General features: G+C 42.8%; 3 protein-coding genes across 4 annotated transcripts in view; 1 reads left to right on the top strand and 2 right to left on the bottom strand.

Moving 5' to 3' along the window:
• FOLH1 (folate hydrolase 1) overlaps positions 1–2,068 on the top strand; it is a 47,328-nt gene extending 45,260 nt beyond the window's left edge. For both annotated transcript variants that reach the window (XM_087821614.1, XM_087821616.1), the window contains exon 19: positions 659–2,068. In XM_087821614.1, coding sequence (XP_087677740.1) covers positions 659–848 — 190 coding nt within the window. In that variant the 3' untranslated portion in view covers positions 849–2,068. The remainder of the gene's footprint in view (positions 1–658) is intronic.
• Positions 2,069–8,820: 6,752 nt separating this feature from the next.
• Positions 8,821–13,652, bottom strand: LOC148091954 (tripartite motif-containing protein 77-like). The gene is given in 5 exon segments (XM_087822158.1): positions 8,821–8,904; positions 9,028–9,256; positions 12,003–12,100; positions 13,258–13,289; positions 13,292–13,652. Coding segments are annotated over 5 exon segments (804 nt in total).
• Positions 13,653–16,063: 2,411 nt separating this feature from the next.
• On the bottom strand, positions 16,064–18,906 carry LOC107532447 (upstream-binding factor 1-like protein 1). The gene is given in 4 exon segments (XM_087822157.1): positions 16,064–16,118; positions 17,966–18,007; positions 18,009–18,093; positions 18,096–18,906. Coding segments are annotated over 4 exon segments (993 nt in total).
• Positions 18,907–19,762: the final 856 nt, after the last annotated feature.

The following is a 19,762-nucleotide window of genomic DNA, read 5'->3' as shown; positions in this document are numbered from 1 at the left end:
GCCAGGGCTGTCACAGAACCTGGCATAACTCTTTCAAATGAACATCACTTTCTGAGATTGAAGGTTACAGAATTGTTTTTAATGATGCTTCATACTTTAAGCGAGACATTCTAACATGTTTGCATGAATTCTTGTTTAAAGAGAAGGAAAGACAAAATAGTAGGTTGGCTGGTCACAAATGGGACTTTAGTAGTTACCAGAGTTTGCTACATTTCGGGGGACAGAGTAACATAGTGAAAAGTCAGCACTTACTTGCAATGTGCCTTGAGACAGATCACTTAATCTCTCAGGCCTCAATTTCCTCTTCTTTGAAGCACTAATATTAACTGTTTAGAATTTGTTTTTAAGGATTATGAAAATTATAGGTAAATTCTGTCAAGCGTGGTCCATAGTAGGTGACAAGCTGTTTTTGCTATCATTATTTTTGTTGCTTAGAACCACTCTAAGTCATCTGTTTAAAGTCAAAATGTAAGTAATTAATACATATTCCATAGACCAGTCTTCGGAGGTGATTGAACTTGGAAGTTGAGTTGAGAAGTGGCTTATTGAAATCATAAAATTAGAATTATGTGATCCAGGAATTGTAGCATGCTCCTGATTTTCTCTTGTATAATCATTGGGCAACTAATAGACAGCAAACTATTTTTCTCACCAACAGGCATGTCATCTATGCTCCAAGCAGCCACAACAAGTACGCAGGGGAGTCCTTCCCAGGGATTTATGATGCTCTGTTTGATATTGAAAGCAAAGTGGATCGCTCTAAGGCCTGGGGAGAAGTGAAGAGACAGATCTCTATTGCAGCCTTCACCGTGCAGGCGGCAGCAGGGACTCTGAGAGAAGTGGCCTAAGGTGCTTCTGTCGAGACCCCACATTGAGTTGGTGTGTTCTGTCTCACAGGAAGGATCATCGTGGGTGTATTGACAAACCAAAAATTAAAGGTGTGCATCTTATTATTTGTTTTCTTCTCCTTATGGATCAAAAAAGAGAGGTAGCCCAGCCGGGCGTGGCTCAGCGGTTGAGCGTCAACCTAGGATCCAGGCGATCAGGGTTCGATTCCCGGTCAGGGCACATGCCCGGGTTGCGGGCTGCAGCCGATCAATGACTCTCTCATCATTGATGTTTCTATCTCTCTCTCTCCCTCTCCTTTCCTCTCTCTGAAATCAATAAAGATATAGTAAAAAACAAACAAACCTTTTTAAAAAAAAAAAAGAGAGGTAGATGATTTTTATTCTATAATTACAGAAGGTTATTCTGAAGTTGAACTATGTGTTAAAATTAAGAACAGCCTAATATGTTAAAACTCTTATGTGGCATTATCAGGGAATCGAGTCTAATTCAGCACTCCAAATCTACTCCTGGCATTGCACACAAAGAAAACATCAGTTTGTCCCTGGCCGGCATGGCTCAGCGGTTAGATTGTTGGCCCACACAATGAAGGATCGCGGGTTTGATTCATGCTCAAGAGCATATACCTGGGTTGCAGGTTCTATCCTGGCCCTGGTCTGGGCACATGTGGGAGGCAACCAATCGATGTGTCTCTCTCATATCCATGTTTCTCTCTCTCTCTTCCTCTCTCCCCTTCCCCTTCCGCTCCTTCCCTCCCTTCCATTCTTTCTAAAAATCAATGGAAAAAATATCCTCAGAGGAGAATTTAAAAAAAAGAGAGAAAATGTCGGTTTGTGCAAGGGCACATGGGAAAATTCACAGGGCTGCTCCAAGCCAGAGGCCTCGAGCCCTGCCTGTCCCCTGAGGCTGAGAGGATACTATGTTACCACATTAGTTAGACAATAAGTATAATGAAAAATAATAAAGAAAATAACATTTGTAATCCCCCCAACCCCAATAACCAGATGAAGAAAATGAACACTACCAGTATCCTTGGTCCCCTCCGTGTATTGTTGGCCAGTGTGCCTTCCTCTTCTCCCAGAGATACTCACTTTCTTGAATTATATGTTGCTCTTTCCTGTTATTTATAATTTTACCACACATGGCTAGATCGCTTATATGTTTTTGGCTTTGTGTATTTTTTGAACTTTTTATGATAAATAAAATTATACCATGTACATTATTCTAGTACTTGACTTTTTTCACTAACGTTTGAAGTTTGATCCATGCATTATTGTGGCTTTAGTTCACTAGATTTCGCTGACACAGGGCATCCACTTGCATGAATATAACATTTATTAGTCAAGGTCCAATGAAGACAGAGAAACCACGCAGAAACATAGATAGGGAAAATGACTATAAAGAATGATTGATCATAACAGCATTGCAGCAATGAGGCCTTGTCTGGTAAAAGGTCAAGAGAACTCTAGAGAGTAGAACAGCAGATACAAAGAGTGGTCACTGTCCCTAGGTCTGAGATGGAACAACCAATGAAGAGTCTTCCCCCACCCCATGGGCCTCCCTGACTATCAGAGAAGTAGCTGTGGTGCTGCACAAGAAAAACTTGCTATAAATCTGCTCCCTGGAGCTCCCCAGAGACTTATCTCTAGAGCACTGTGAGAAACTGTTTATGGGGAAGTGTCTTGCCAGAGGCATTCTACTTACAAAACCAGTGAAGGGCAATGTTGGAAGAAGCTCCTGCTGCTGGCTTTGCTCCCACCTGGAACTTCAAGAACCAGGTAAGACCTATTGTAGTTAATATATTTTAGGTTTATAATGAAGGGTCACTGAAAGGCATACATAGTCATTTTATGTGGGCGTAAAAATGTAAGATCAAATAATGGCATCAGACCAACTATTCTAATTACCAGCTAAAGGGATCTGTTGTTTCCTTAAATAGATAAAGCAATTACATAAATACAATCAAAACGATTTAACTCATGTTTACACCTACCATAACCTAATCTCTGGTTAAGAGTATATAGTTCAAATCTTTAAGAAAATTTTCTTAGTCTTTGGAAATTCTACAAAAGGGCTTAAGAATGAAATTTAGTCTTCCACAGGATGGATGCACTGGTGAAGCCATATCTGCTTCAGGGGCCAGGTGCTGGAGGGGCCAGGTGGTGGCTCATTTGCATACATGAGCCACCTGCCAAGGGAGCACGTGGGAACCGGGAAGGAAAACACTTCCTTTCAGTGTCTCTCCATTGCCTTCTAGTCACAAAGTTTAACATCATGCCCCTTGGCAAGGAAAACATATTTAAAGGGTCCAGATCCATTTACAAAGAGCAGGCAATGAGTAAATTTGGAAGTATTGTAGTAAGTTGGATAACTGGCACATAAATTATATTTCTTCATTTTTTCTGCTGGTGGGCATTTGCACTGTTTCTTGTATTTTGCTCTAAAAACATGTCTGCCAATACATTTATAATAATAAGGTATCACTCTAGCTGGTTAGAGCGTCGGTCCCCGGACTGAAGGGTCCCACGTTAGATTCCTGTCAAGGGCACGCACCTCAGTTGCAGGCTCCATCCCTGGCCCTGGTGGGGGCCCGTGCGGGAGGCAACCAATCGATGTGTCTCTCTAACATTGATGTTTCTCTCTCTCTCTCTCTCTCTCTCCCCCGCTTACACTCTCTCTGAAAAGCAATGGAAAATGGACTCAGCCTGTTCCATCACTGAATGTCCCTCTTGTAGGCAGGACCCGGGGGGGGGGGGGGGGCGACCTCCTGGACCTTCAGGAGCAGGGCTGCCAGGCTGGAGTTAGGTTTCCTTGCTGGGCAAAAAGCAAAGCTGCCTGGCTTTGTGGATGCTTCCCTTTTAGACACTGAATGTCTCATTGGTGACTACTTGTAGACTCAAGTCCCAAAGTCTTTTCCTGGATTTTCTGCTCTCTCTAAGATACCCAGAAGTTTAGCCTTCCCTGAGGTAGGGCAGATGAAGAAAATGATTCTGAATAATTTTAGAAATGGAATAGTATCTGAGAAGAATGAGTAAGTTGAAATTTGATAGAATTTTAAGTGTAGAAAAAAAGTAAGGTAACATTTCTTATATCCCCAAGAGAGTAGACTACAATGTATACCCCATTAACTCAGAATGGGAGGATTCTGATGAAATAACTTAGATTAAAAGCTACTAATTTTGTAATGGTTGTGTGATGAACATTTGGCCCCAAATGCCACTGATGTCATTCTTTACAGGACTGACTTGGTGCAGATGCAAAAGCCTCAGCCAGTGAATCCTGAGTTCACTTTATGGTGCTTCTCTGGACTCCTAGACGTGCTGAACAACTACAGAGGTAAGAGCCAGCCCTGTGGCATCAGACCTCGATTTCTTTTGTGGTTCTTAGGAATGAGGCTTCTATTTTAATTTTCTGTTCTGGCGTGGAAGTAGTACATGACTTTCCAAAATTGTTCTCTTTCCCTCTTTATAGTCATATCACAATGAGCAAGACTATGCTTTGCAACTTATAGTGTATTGAAAATACAAAGCAAGATACGGATTTTCAATTACATTTGAAATACATAGAGGAAGAGAAGAGCAGTGAGGTTGGTCATGTGGTTACAAAGAACGTTCTTTTGACAACATCTTCACCATTATTCCATAATGTTTAGAGGCCTCTGGGCAGGGAAGGTATATTTTTGGGTCAGTAATGTGGAACTGTATGCTTTCACTGTGTTTCCAAATATTATTTTTTAAAAATATATCTTTATTGATTTCAGAGAGAGGAAAGGAGAGGGAGAGAGAAAGAAACATCAATGATGAGAGAGTTATTGATCGGCTGGGGAAAGGATGGTGTGGGTTGTTTTGGTTTCCCCCTCACCTACCCCGCCCTCACCTCCATGTGAAATGTTTGCAAACACAAATACAAAAAGTTCCAGCAAAGAATCGAATTTCCCTAATAAAGAATTGGGGGGGGTAGGGTTAGATGGGATGCTAGCCATAGAGGAGCCTGTTTTACTCCTTTTCCAGGAAAGTCTGTGAAGACTTGTGAGAAAAAAGCTGTGGATAGTTTTTGCTTTTGTTTTGTAGTGTTTGTGGGGGTTTTTTCTCTCCTATTATAATCTTTTGTCCCCTCTTGGGGACCTCATTTTCTCTGGGCCTCACTGTATAGCTGCTCCCCCATAATTGACTTATTTATTCAACAATATTTCTCAGCACTCCCTGTCCTACTCTTTGTGTCTAAATCATAGTAGCTTGGGTTGGTTCTATAGCCTATGCTTTTAATAATTTTCCTAAACATTCATGCACTCATTTGTTCAAGTACTTTTTTGATGCCTCTCATAGCCTCAGCCTGGTATTTCATGCTAGGGATGTGGCTCTGAAGAGGACCCACCTGGCCTTCCTTCTTGTAATTTGCAAACTAGGGGGAAACAACCCAAAAACCTGCTGCGAGTTTTACAAAAGGGGCAGTAAAACTGTCCTTGAGGGCATATTGTCAAGTGGCCTAATCTAGTTCGGTAAACTGAGAACTGACAGAGAAAGAGGATTCCCGCGGGCGAGAGGAGGGAGAGGATAATTCCTCACCGACACTGGGTTTTGACAAGGACTTTCTGGAAGGAGAATTCTCTGTGCTTTGCACTTATCCATTTAACTAGATTTCCACACCCAAGTATTCTTTCACCTCTAGCAAGCTCAGATAGTAAATGAAATGAAAGGTGTGTATATCCTACAGAGTATAACAAAAGAGATTCGTTTTATTAAAATAAAATAGAAAAGCAAATGTCCATACTTAAAACAGTAATATACCCCTTTAAAAAATAATTCAACAAATATATCTCCTGAAGGTAAAATGCAGTTAAAGACAATGGAGTATAACTGACTTTTTCCATTCAAGAAGTCACCCAGATATGAGCCCCTCAGCTATTGGAATTCCCAAGACCTTGGTGTGCTTTGTGACCTGTTTCTGATCATTTGGGTCCATAGCAAATTAAAGGTCTGAGAGGGAAAGAGAAGGAACGTGAGAGGAAATTACAGATGAGGGAACTTTGGGCAACATTAACGAAGCTTATTATACCACATTCATAATCTAAAAACACCCCTACCCAGCCCTGGGGTCTTTGGATATATTGGCGTATTAGTGGAGAGGTAGAGAAGACGTTGAAATGGTCATCCACTTTGACACATAGAAGTAGAAAGATCCCCTCAGAGTTGAGTCGCATAGTATCCCGATTTGCCCAGGATTCCTTGCACAGTCCTATAACCCAATTACAGGAGTCCCCCATATCCATCTCCCAGTAATGCTTGCCAGAAGTGAAGGTCTGAGCTCCCCAAGAAGGTGTAAACTCGAAACGGGCTGGGGTGCGGGGCCTGCCGTGATGGGGACGGCTGCATTGCAGGTATCTCAGTTCTTCAAGTAGGGGCGCTTGACACCGTCTTATGTTATGGTCCAAGGTAACGTACACTTTAGGAAAAAGAAAACAGTGAAGTCAAATTACAGAGCTTAAAAGTTCTGAGGGCCAAGCACAGTAATGTTCTGGAAAAGGCTTAACAACCAAATCTCTGGAACAAAATGCAACGGTTTGTTTTGTGTGCTGGGAATACTCTCACCCCACCATGGCCACGTTCAAGGTAACAACCATTTAGGAGATGCTCATAAAATTCCAGAACATGTAATAATTTGTTTTCATGAATGAATTGGTACTGGATAGTTCCAGAACACACCTTTATCATAGTGTCTATGGAGAGTATGTCACTGGAAATGCAGAGACAGATAAGCAAGAGCTTCCTGTCTATCTACAGAGCAAGTAAATCTCTAATCATACGACTAGATCAAAGTAAAATTTGAGACTACGTAAAGTTGTAAGATGTCAGATTCTGACTTAATTTTCACCAGCTCATTTAAAATTTGGGAGCTAGTTCATAGATGCCAAGTAAATAGCAAAATGGTCCTTAACTCACATAAGCCTTCTCATTAATCAACCACAACAAAATAAGATAAATATAATTACAGTAACGAATATATTATATATTATATTTAAAATATATTATTATTATTGTTTCCTAAATAGTGGTCACTTTGCTCAAGATATCAGGGCATAACATTTAAATAAACAAAGATAAAATTAACTGGAAATCCATATGTGTCTTTTTTTAGAAGTGGTTTCTTCCAGAATTTCTAAAGTTGCACCATCAAATCCGAATCTCCTCCCATCCCAGGCCAGCTTCTCCTTTGTCTGCCAGCCTTACTCTCTACATTTGTCTCAAGTTGTCCTCCACACAACAAATCCTGTTCCATTTGTTTTGTGGTTTTACCTGTTGTTTATAAGCATATTTTTAGGCTTTTTAAAATCTTGTGATTTTTAAGTACACTTATTAAATATTTAAATCACATTAAAGTGCTTCTAAATATCTGAACATCTACATATAATCACAGTTAACCACTAAACACTGAAATACACTGAATGAATATTCAGTGTTACATACCAGAGAACTTTTTTTAAAACTCACTGAAAGTAATCACATAACAAACTGTGATAGTTGACTGTTTTTGACAGGCTTCGATTAGCTTTTTCTGACAGTTAATTCACAATGAATGATACAGTTAGTTATAAGGGTTTGCATATTTATCTGCTCCCCTGGGGGAAAAAAAAATAGAGCAACGAAGAGAGGTCGCCTCCGCGAGCCTGTGCGCGTGGGCAACGTTCCTGCCGCAGCAGGTGCTGGCCCTCGCCTCGGAGCGCCCAAGCCTTTGCGCCACCCCAGGGCCGGCCCGGGCCGGGCGCTGCGGCCACAGGCTGAGGCGCGCCCAGCTGCGCTAGGCGACCTGCCGAGAAAGGCTCAGGCTCCCGCCCTGGCGCTGAAGGCCTTCCTCAGAACCCTCACCGTTAGGTTTCAAGGGCATGAACTTAACCGGGACCTGAGGACACTGCAGCTGCTGCTATATTTCAGAATCTGCTTCCCCGCCGTTACCACATCCATCCCGGCGGCACGTAGCTCCTCATTCATAAAATATCCATTTCCTCCTCCCTCCCGGCTTCCCCAGCGGAGCCCACACAGCAATTCTCACCGAATTCCTGACACCCCGCAGGCGCCAAGGTTTTGAAAAGTGCCGCCTTGGTCTTAGGGGGCCTCAGCTCTGCCGTGGGCTCTTTCTTCTGGATTCTCTCTGGCCTCTTCTCACCTTCCTTCCTCCTGCTGCGTCTCTAACCTTATTGGCCTTTCCCATGTTAGACCTGAAATTGTCCTCAAATAATGAGGATTTGGAAAATTACAGGCAAGAAAAACAGCTGTTTTCTTGCAAGTCCCGCATTAAGCCCTTGCAACTAAAACCATGCCCCCTCAGTCCTTTTACCTGAGCACGGTCACTGTAAAGCCTGGCAGTCTTTTAGGTAAGGAGGCAATAAATACAGGCAGAAGGAAACTTCTCATGGAACGCGTGGGTCCTTCTCAGCAGAAAGAGCCTGACCTGGCACAATCACTGTGGCTTGACTGGAGGGGAAAACGTACCTTGTCACTGTGTTTCCCGACTCCTGGAAAGAGAAGGAGAGGAAGGCTTGCTTAGCTGTCAGCACAAGGTGGCTCTCCTGTTTAGTCTAGTTTGAGGATATGAAATTGGACCGGAAAATTCAATATCTCCAAGCTCTCTTCCTTTGGCAAATTCATTTGTCATTCTCTTTAGCCTTATAAAGGTGAAACTCAGCCTCACATACAGTTGGTAAAGTCATGGTCTTGATAAAATTTAATATCAGAAGATGTTCTTAAGGGGAACATCTGGCTGTGCTTTGTTGCAATCTACAGCCAGGTTCACAGAGTTTTCGCCAAAGTTCGTATAAGGGTGTGTGAGCTCCAAATCTAGACCTTCAAAATAGAAAGAATGAAAATTCCCACAAGTCCATATATTGGCGAATCCAGAAACAAAACTCAAATATCTGTTCATAAATTGTCCTGCTGCAATTGGTCAGAAGAATTTAGAAGGAAATTTTTTCTGGACCTATTACTGGAAACTTTTCACATAGTACTTCTTTCCTAGATAAGGCAACCGACCCTGGGTCACCAGGTTATACTGGATGAGCAAAGTCTGCCATCATAAAGTCCGAAGAGGCAGACAAATAACAGAGGTCAAAGAGGACAGATTTCAGTGGGTAGCAACGATTTCCAAGCAGGCTGGTGTTCAGACCCTGCCATCCTTCCCAGCCCTTACCTGGAGCAGGTCCACATCTGCTTTACAGCACAGTTCCTTCAGCTCCACATATATTCTTCTCAGGAGTTTCCCAACATGAATCATGCCGGTTATATTTGTCTTGAGTTGCTGGTAAAACATGCTGCCTTCCATCGCCAGGCTCTCTAAGTGTTTTTGCAGTTCCTCCTGGAGGTATCGATACACCTTAGGATATTCGGCCCAGACCATCACCATCCGCAGGTTTACAAAGCCCCGCAGTGACATCGAGTTATTTAGGCCATGTGTCTGCATCGGTGTTCTCTTCCCGTGTCATCTGTTGTCTATGTGCTATACGTAGCACGCGTGTCTTCTGTTGGGGCTGCTGTGACAAAAACCCCAGAGACCGGGCAGCTTTTAAACAACAGAGATTCACTCATTTCTCACAGTTCTGTAAGCTGGGAAGGCCAAGAGCAGCGCGGACAGATTCAGAGTCTGGTGAGAGGCCACTTCCTCAATGGTTAGCTTTCCACTGTGTCCTCAAATGGCAGCAGGGGCAAGGGACTTCTCTGGGGCCCCTTCTATAAGGACATTTATCCTATTTATAAGGATTCTGCCCTTATGACCTAGTAACCCCCAAAGGCCTACCTCCTAATACCATCACCTTGGGGAGTAGAATTTCAGCATAGGATTGGGCGTAGGGGGGTAACAATGTTCAGATCACGGAAGCACCACGTACAGCTTTATGCCTTTCCACTTTAAAAAAAATTATGTTTTTATTGATTTCAGAGAGAGGAAGGGAGAGGAAGAGAGAGAGAGAAACATCAATGATGAGAGAGGCATTGATCGGCTGCCTCCTGCACGCCCCCTTCTGGGGATCGAGCCTGCAACTCGGGCATGTGCCCTGACCAGGAATTGAACTGTGATCTCCAGGATCACAGGGCCATGTTCAACCGCTGAGCCACACCAGCCAGGCTATACCTTTTCTCTTTTAAAAAAAACATGCATTTTGTTTCTTTCTTTCCCTTTTGCCTCCCTTCCTTCCTTATCATTTAGTTATTTCCCTGCACCATTTTTTGCAACTACTTTCCCTCAAATTCCACATTTTCATAAAAAAATAGAAATTTAAGATCAACTTTTATATTGTTTTCTAGAATTCCTTGGTAACTCTAAATCATAATCTGTTCTCCTCCATACTCATACTCACAAACTGAAGTCCTGCTGTCAGCAAACAGCGACAATTGACTTCCTCAGGAAAAAGAAGACATCAGACATGATCTTTTAAAATCGCCCCAATTTCCAAAACAATGTTTTTACCAACTTAGAACCCAGGGCTACACCTCCCTCCTCCGGATGGGCCATCCTGCCTTGTCCCCTTAAAGATACTGCTCTCTAGATTACTATCCCACAATATTCATTCTCTTCTTTGCCTGCCTCCCTTTGTCTCTGTCTCTCTGTCCCCTCTTTCAGTGTGTCTGTCTCTGTTTCATGCTCTCACTCAATCACTTTTTCACACACACTTTTCCCTTCTTTTCACACAGTCCTTAAACATGTGTAAATTTACCTGATTATTTTTGGGAAATCCAAAACTAACCATCCTTGTTCTAATAACTTTATTTAGCTTCTATGCTGACACTTTTATCTCCATCAAAGCCAGATTTATTGATCAATTCTGATCAAATTCATTGTGCCCATGCATCCAATTTCAATATTTATCCAGGCGAGGACTCCTTCCTTCCATATTTTAACTCACCAAGAGCCTTCTTTATTTAAATCCAAGTAATTGCATTCATTCTTACATTGCTTCACCCTTCTTCCACCTTTGACACTACTCGCTGCTCATTCCTTTGACTAATACCTTTTGTTAACTCTGCTCCAGAAAGACGCATTCTCGGGGCTGCTGGCTCACCCGACCAACCTCCAGGAGCTCTCCCCTGAAGGAACCTTAACATGGGTCTTCCCTGACCACCATACATTCCCCAAACCTGAACTCTTTATACTCTTTCTCTGCTTTAAATTTTGTCACAAGCACTTCACAAATGTCATATATTACAAATTTTACTTTTTTCCTTGTGGGAGTGAATTCTCTCACTAGATTATAAGCTCCTGAGGTCAGCGATTTGTTTCCGTTTTTGTCCATTTCTGTACCTCTGTGTTGGCCTGGGACAGTGAGCAATACCTCATGGGCCCACATGTGAATGAATGATTCATTCTGAAATTCATCGTGAGTGACCAAGATAACTTTGATATTCCCCTTTGGCCTGTCTAATGAACCACTGTTCTCTAACACTGCCTGTTTATGTCTCCTTCAGAAGTGCTTGAGTGCTTTGAAGATAAAAATGTAGCTGACTTCCTCAGTTTCAGGTTCTCAATTCATTTTCGTGAATCGGTGAATAACACAATCCAAAATCTTTAGCTAGGCATTCACACTCTTGACCTAGCCAGGATTAAATTTCTAGCCATCCCTCTCATCACTTCCTGCCTCAAACCGTATGTACTAATCAATAGGAGCTACTGGCAGGTCCCAAACAATTCCATGTCTCACTTTTAGCTTTCTTGGCCCTTAGATCTTTCTGCCACTAATGGCAGAAATTAACAAATTCTGCTAACACATTACTAATGAATTTACAAATTCCGCTAACACAGTAGCATCAGATTGATTTTACTTGTTTACGATGCTTTTCTTAACATTTAAACTTCACTAAACTCCTATAGAACTCTTATTTTTACCTCCATCCCAGTGATCATTGCATTCTGTTTGTGACAGTGCAGTTCCTTGTCCCTGCTGATGTATTTGTGGTAGATATTGCTTTATACAAAAAAAATTGGGGAAAATCTTTTAGATACATATTGAGTTCAACATGAGATCCTACACTAAAGGACATGTTTCTCTATAAAGAAACATATTGCTTTTTTTCTCATCAATCATCAAGGGACATTATGACTTAATTTAAGTTCTTCCACTGTGAGTTACCATATCTGTCCCAAGAGGGTCCCAGGGGAAACAGGGCCTACTGCTTACCTCCCATTCTCTGATTATCTTGGTCTCTTTGTTTAGATTTCTCTGATTTTTCTGTTTATTTTTCCAAATAGACTTCATTTGCATCAGAATATTCTCCTGCAAAAGAACTATAAATATGAGCACTAAAAAAACAGCAGTACATTTCAGATACAGTAGTCCCCCATTATTTGTGGGTTTGCTTTCCATAGTTTTATTTACCCAAGGTCAACTGCAGTCTGAAAATATTAAATGGAAAACTCCAGAAATAAACAATTGTTAAGTTTTAAGTTGTGTGCCATTCTGAGTAGTGTGATGAAATTTTGCTCCATCCCACCTGGGATGTGAATCACCCCTTTTTCTGGGGTATCCACATTGTATGTAGTACTTTTTGTTAATCACTTAGGAGCTGTCTTGTTTATCAGATTCACTGTCATGGTGTCACGGTGCTTGTGTTCAGGTGACCCATGTTTTACTTAATAATGACCCCAAAGCACAAGAATAGTGATGCTTGCAATTTGGATATGCCAACAAGAAGCCTTAAAAGTGTATGTATAGGGGAAAACACACAGTATATATAGAGTTTGGTACTATCTGTGGTTTTTAGACATCCACTGGGGTTTTAGAACATACCAACCTCGGATAAGGTGGGCTGACTGTACCTGGGAAAGAAATAAGGGGATAGATATGAGACAAGTAAACAGGAAAAAGAGCAGAACTGTCATTGATTTTCCTTGGAGCAGTGATCAACCAAAAATAGAGTTCCTGCATTTGAAAAATGTATCCATTATCTGAGGAATCTGGCACTTGCACTGTATGTAATTTGGTCAAGTTTCAGAAGCAAATCTTGCTTCATATATAATTTTGAAAAGTTAGCCGTGTTTTCCTAAGGACCTCTTAGGATACGTTGACTAATGTTTCTACGTCTGCCGTCATTAGGCCAGGCTCACTGTACTCATGGCTATAGCAGCCCATGGCTGTCACTGTGACTAGATCTACCTACCACGTCACTTACACTGAAACACCAGACCCCAGTCCTCATCACCTTCACCCCCTTCTCTCCCTCAGCCCAACAGAATTGAAGTTAAAGGGAGCAGGGGCGCTCGCCTACTTTCTCCACTGCTTTAGCTCCAGTTTTTTTAGAACAGTCCCTGGAACATGGTGCTCAGAAATTCTATTTACTTATTGCAGGAAGAAGAAGAATCAATGTATGCTCCCTCTTGCCCAGGGAACACGGGGTCTTCCACATCTCAAAGGGCACCTGGGGCGCCGCTTACCCTGTAGTGCTCAGCAGCTGCTCTGCTGGACAGTGTCTGTGAGTCACATGCACTGGGGGATAACAGCAGAGGAAACACAGCAGGCTCTTGTCAACTGGGCAGAAGATGTCCTTCATTGCTTGGTGTGTCCTACAGATCTGCTCGGCAGAGCTTGGTAACGGGCGGAAAAATGACTCTCGTTTCTTGGCAAAAATAGTGCTCCTGAAGTCCATTTGCTGTGACACTGACCCGCACACAGGGCAGCGAACAGGAGCTCGGGTATCTTCCCACAAGAGGCAAAGGCAGGGAGTGCAGACGGTGTGCCCACAGGTAATGGTGACAGGGTCCGTGATATAGTCCTCACAGATGGAGCAGATGGTCTCACCAGGGGGACAGTGCCTGGGAGCAGAGGCCATGTCTCTGAGGGAATGAAAGAAAAGTGTTCTTTAGCCCTGCGCACGCGAGTTGACTTGAAGCCTCTCACCAACATCCCTACGCGCTGCGGCAGGACAGGTGGTTTTGAATGGGATGGGGAGCCACAGAGGGTCCTGCAGGCTGATAACAAGCGTTACCGTTTGCCAAGCTCTGCCTGCAGCACTGCTGCTCAGTTTCTATTAGAAACCTAGTATTTTTTGTATGTTATCTTTTTTCCAAAGACAAAGAAATCAGAGGTCTTGGCCTCATTCTTAGTCACAGACAGTGGGTCCTATTTTCTCCAAAACTATCACACTTTTTTCCTCTCTGATTGGTAAGCACACACTATGTGCTCCAATGCTGGCCAATGAAATAAGAAAGTAAGACTCCTAGGAGAATTCTGTAAACCGTTTTCTCGCTCCAGAAGAGATGCACGGAAGAAAAAAAACTGTGCTTTTAGACATTATTTGAATATAATGCCCACTTGCATAGACATTGTGTGGTCTCAATACGAATTAGCACAAGGACAAAAGTCAATATTCTGAGGATAAATCTATTTCAAAGGTAATGACTTAGCCTCAGAGCAAATGGATTGAGAAAGATACGCACCCTAACCCAAAGAAAGCTGGAGTAGCTACATTAAGTTTAGATAAAGTAGGTGTACAGACAAGGAAGATAATTAAGGATTAAGAAAATATCACGTAATGATAAAGAGGTCAATTCTCTGAGAGTACATAAAAATCCCACATGTATGTATGAAACAAAAATTTTTATAATACATGAGGCAAAAACTGATATATATATGTATATATATATAAAGATAAAAAGACAAGTCCACACACTTCTTGAAATCTCAACTTTTTTTTAATCTTCACCCAAGGATATGTTTTTTAAAAATTGATTTTTAGAAAGAGAGGAAGGGAAAGAGAGAGAAACATTGATAGGAGAGAGAAACATTGATCAGTTGCCTTCTGCACACACCCCCATCAGGGATCAATCCTGCAACCTAGGTATGTGCCCTGACCAGGAATTGAACCTGTGACATTTTGATATATGGGACGATTGCCCAACCAACTGAGCCATGAAGCCAGGCTCAACATTTTTCTCTCAGTAGTTAATAAAGCAAGTAGGAACAAAACTTGTAAGGTTAGAAATACCCCAAAGAGTATAATCAATTGACTTAATTGACATTTAGAAATCATTTGACTACAAAACAGCAAAATATAATTTTTTCCAAGTATTCATGAAACATTAATTAAGATAGATCATATTCTGGGCCATAAAACAAACCCTAACAAGTTTAAAAGAATAGAAAAAATTCAATGTATTATTACTGTATAATATAATGGGACTTAGGTAAATGATATCAGAAAAATTCCCAAATACTGAAAATTTTAAGAACAAAAACAGCACAACAGTAAATATTCAGTGGATCAGAGAATATGTTCAGCTCAATGAAAATAGTAATACAACATATCAAAATTTAGGATGCAGCTAAATGAGTTCTTAGAGGTAAAATTATAGCATTAAATGCACATATTAGGAAACCATTCTTGTAAGATTCACCTTAAGAAATGAGAGAACTAAAAGCAAATTAAATATAAAGCAAACAGAGGGAGAAACTAATAAAAATTACACTAGAATCAAGAAAATAATTGCCCAGCCAGGTGTGGCTCAGCGGTTGAGTGTCGACCTAGGATCCAGGCGATTGGGGTTCAATTCCCAGTCAGGGCACATGCCCAGGTTGAGGGCTCAATCCCCAGCAGAGGGCATGCAGGAGGCAGCCGATCAATGACTCATCATTGATGTTTCTATCTCTCTCCCTCCTTTTCTCTCTCTGATATCAACTGATTTCACTCCATGGGGATCCTCTCTTGCTCTCTTTCCCTCAATCCCTCTCTTAGTGTATATAAAAGTATTCTTACTAGTCAATCCCATTTTTTTGGCTAATTTTCTTAGTAATATTTCCTCCAATGGAACATGAAATTTTTAAAAAACCTATGCCAAATATATTAAGAAATAGTAACAAAATTGTTAGCAAAAACTATTTCTGTATTATAGGTTAAAATAATTTCATATAAATTTTTTATTTTTTATTTAAAAAAATTTTCAAGTAGCAAAACTGTGTGCATATGGCTTTATTAGGAGAGTACAGGTAGACTGCTGTTGCTGTGGTATCTCCATAGACCTTTGAATGAATAATAGTGAAGCGTCTTCCATTAACAGAAGTAAAGCTCAACCTGCCACGGCTCTCTGGAGAGGAGTCTCCAGATACAGAGGACTGTTCTTAGTCCAGCTCTACTTATTTGAAGCCTTTCTCATAACTGCTGTCACCATCGAGGTAACCTCAGGGAAGGCTGGCCCACATTAACATGCTTCTTGAACCCTGGTCCTGTTTCTTTTCAAACACAAGTCAAGAGATGAGGCCAGGGCTCTGATTAAAGGTTTTATTAAAGGCTTTAGGAAAACTACAGGGAGAGAAAAGCAAACAGTAACCAGAAGCAAGGTAATCCTGATTCATACAACTCACTTTCCTCACCTTCCGGTTGGTGCTTCTCCTCAAGGAACCTCAGTTGCCTGATCCCGTTTGCCCTCAGCACCCAAAAGTGATTCCCTGTATCTCCGCCCAGATGGTCCAGATTCAGGAAGGGGTGGAGACAGAGGAAGAAGAAAGACTCTTCCCTTCCCATCTGTGCTGAGTTTCCTTTCTGAGAAGGGATCCTTTTCAGAGATCAACATCAACACCACCTCAGCCTGGTAGGTGCATCAGAATCACCTGCAGGTCTTGTTAGGACACAAATGGCTGCACCTCAACCACCGAGATTCTCTAGGTCTGGGGTGGGCCTGAGAGTTTGCATATCTAACAAATTATAAAATGCTACTGTTGGTGTTGGCACCCGGACCATATTTTGAAAATCTCCGACTTAACTCAGTGTTCATTAAAGATGATACTTTAGGTTGTACAAGAATGGAAAATTTTAAAAAAATACAATTTGCCCAGTCGGCTGTGGCTCAGTGGTTGACCATCGACCTAGGATCCAAGAGATCGGGGTTCGATTCCTGGTCAGGGCACATGCCTCGGTTGCGGGCTTGATCCCCAGTGGGGGGCATGCAGGAGGCAGCCGATCAATGACTCTCTCATCATTGATGTTTCAACTCTCTCTTCCTCTCCCTTCCTCTCTCTGAAACCAATAAAGATATATTTTAAAAAACAACAACAATTCAATAGCACAAGGATGGAGGCCCAGGCTGTGGACTTGCTGCTGAAGCTTCTTAAGGTCTGTAGTGGGGAGAAGGGAGCGGTAGATTTGCAGCCGTTTGGCCCACAGAGCGGCAGTGCCTTGGGAGGGCTGCAGGATGGCTGCTGCGCAGTGCCATGGGTTTCAGGACCCAGGACATCAAGCAACAAGATACAGGCCTGACATCTGGGGATCCAGGTGGCGCCACCTTTGGACCATTTTTTCCCCTATGCCATCCCCACAGCCAGGGGGTGGTCAGGAAATGTGTCCTCACTACAAGGATCCTCAAAGTGTGATTCTGAGAACCCTGGGGGTCTGTGAAGTCAAAGTTATTTTTATAATAATATATAAACATTATCGGCCCTTTGGTCTAGATGGTTTTATAAATGTTATTTTAAGTTATTTAATGAATATATTTTATTATTTTTCAGTTTAATTTCTAATGTGGCATCACCTGACAACCCCATAAACAAAAAGCTTTTGGGGCCCATAATAATTTTCCCAGGTAGAAGATAAGGAGAGTAAAGCTTCTCACCTCAGAAAACTCAGTCCCATTGAGTGTGTCCTCCGTAGTCCAATCATCTCATTGCTTATTCCAAGAGCCATAACTGCACGGAGTTTCTCTGCGGGGAGATTTGGGGCATGGAGGAGAGCCAGAAGGTCTGCACAATATCTCTTCTTTCCAACACATCCTATTTTCTTTTGAGGAAGGAAGGAAAGAAGGGAGAAAGAACAAAAAGGGCAGGGAGAAGAGCCCTTGGACTTAACACAGGCCCCAGGGCCCCTCTGGGAAGCCCTCCGTCCCAGCGGCTCAGGGCCGAGGCAGGTGTCCCCGAGGAAGACGGGCCGGAGCTGCGGCCCTCACGCTCACCTGCACCTTCACTGCTGGCGCCCGGGCAGCTGCTGCCTCCTGCCCTTTCCCCGCGTCTCCCTCTTCCCCTGCCCCCCGTGAGGCATGAGGATGGCCCCCGCGGCCTCTGCGGGCCCTGCCCCCGGAGCCCGCGGGCCCTGCTCCCGCGCCAGCCCTTCCCGCGGGCCCTGCTCCCGCGCCAGCCCTTCCTGCGGGCCCTGCTGACGGAGGCTGCACGTCTGGCCTCAGGACCTTGGGGCCCGGCCCCGTGCACGCCCATGTTCTCACGCTCAGCATAGGTCCTCGCTCTGTAGGCAGCACACTCCTCGGGGGACAGGCTCCTGAGCCAGTGCCCAGGCCCGCCCTGCACTGTCCCTGCAGCCCCTGGGCCTGCTGCCTGGACTGCGGCCTCTGGCCCCAGGGGACCCGCTGCCAGCGCCTGCCAACCTCCACCCTGCGCGCCCACAAGTCCTGGTGGAACTTCTGGTATTCGTGCATTGGGGGCTTCTTGGGCTCTCCAGGCAGCTTCAACTCAGAAAAACGGGTTTCTGGGGGAGACTTCACGTCTGTCACATTTCCCTGAACCTTCTTTTGGCCTTTGGTTTGGCTCCTTCTGGGGACAACAGATGTCCTGGAGTTCTGGGCTAGATCAGGGTGGCCCTTGTTAAACTGAGCCAGTTTCTCCTCAAACTCCTGTTTCTCCTTCTGGAAATCTTGAATATATTTCAGCTTCATCTGGTCTGGGAGCTCCCTGTATTTCTTAGACAGGACCTTGGTCAGCTCCTGGTTCCTGAGTTTGGGGTGCATTTGGGAGTACAGGAGCCGCTTCTCCTTGTAGAAGCGGAGGTAAGCAGTCAGGGGCTTCTTGGGCATGTCTGGATGTTTCTTGAGTTTTTTACTTTTGTAGGAGTTTTTAACATGTTCCTTAGCTTCCAGGACTAATTCTTTCGAAGTGTGAACTTTTCTCAATTTATAAGAAATTTCTAACTATTTGAGTTTGCACATTTCTCCAGAAAAATCTTTAAAAGCTACTTTCCCCCAGTCTGTCTGTGCCTGGGTTGTTTTAAATGTGTAGTTGTCATTGGGTGGAATGTTATTCTTCATGCGTTCCAGTAGTTTTACAATGCCTTCCCCACACCAATTGTCTTGGCTGTTAGGCAATGCCATCTCTGGGTCTTTGGGTCACCTATATGGTCCTGGCAGTTTAGACACCTCAGCACGATTTCAAACTTCTTCACTCTCAATATTTCCCTGGTGAATTATTTCCAGATGTGTGATTCTATGTTTCTGTAGAGAAAAGTTACTCTTTGATGCAATACATGAGATAATCACACGCCACATAGGCTGTGCAATTGTAAACTTAATTTACAAATGAAAACTGGCCCAACTTGGAGGTGAGGTTAAGAAAAACTTCAAGATGCTTCATTTGAAATATTAAAAATCCTCAAGCTAAAAATAAATAAATGAAAAGGAAAAAAGAAAAGTCCCCAAGCTCCATCCTAGCGTGCCTTCCCATCAGACTTACCACTGTGTGTCTCAACTACAGATGAACAAAACAAATGACCAGCAACTCACTCAACAGGCATAAGATGAGAGAAAAGATGGGGGAGTTAAAAATATTAAAGTGAAAGAGAAATGCTTAAAGAGGAAAGGACTTTAGAACAACACTGAAATACCACTATACATCTATTAGAATGGCCAAAATCCATGCTGTGTACCCTACCCCCTCCATTAGTCACTTAATATCTGGGTTATGTTACAGATCAACTGTGCTGGTATCACAGTGTTTGTGTTCAGCGAACTCTTATTTTACTTAATAGCCCCAAGCCCAAGCATAGTGATGCTACAATTCATATGTGTCAAATAGAAACCATAAAGTGCTTCCTTTAAGTTAAAAGGTATGTACATACAGGAAAAATCATAGGTTATATAGGAATTCATTACTTTTCAAGGTCTCAGGAATCCACGGGTGGGTGTTAGAATGTGTCGCCCTTGGGATTCCATGATGGTGGCAGATTAAGTG

Source organism: Miniopterus natalensis, chromosome 11, assembly GCF_054644295.1.
Source record: "Miniopterus natalensis isolate mMinNat1 chromosome 11, mMinNat1.hap1, whole genome shotgun sequence".
NCBI lineage: Eukaryota > Metazoa > Chordata > Mammalia > Chiroptera > Miniopteridae > Miniopterus > Miniopterus natalensis.
This window is presented reverse-complemented; position numbering and strand designations above follow the sequence as displayed.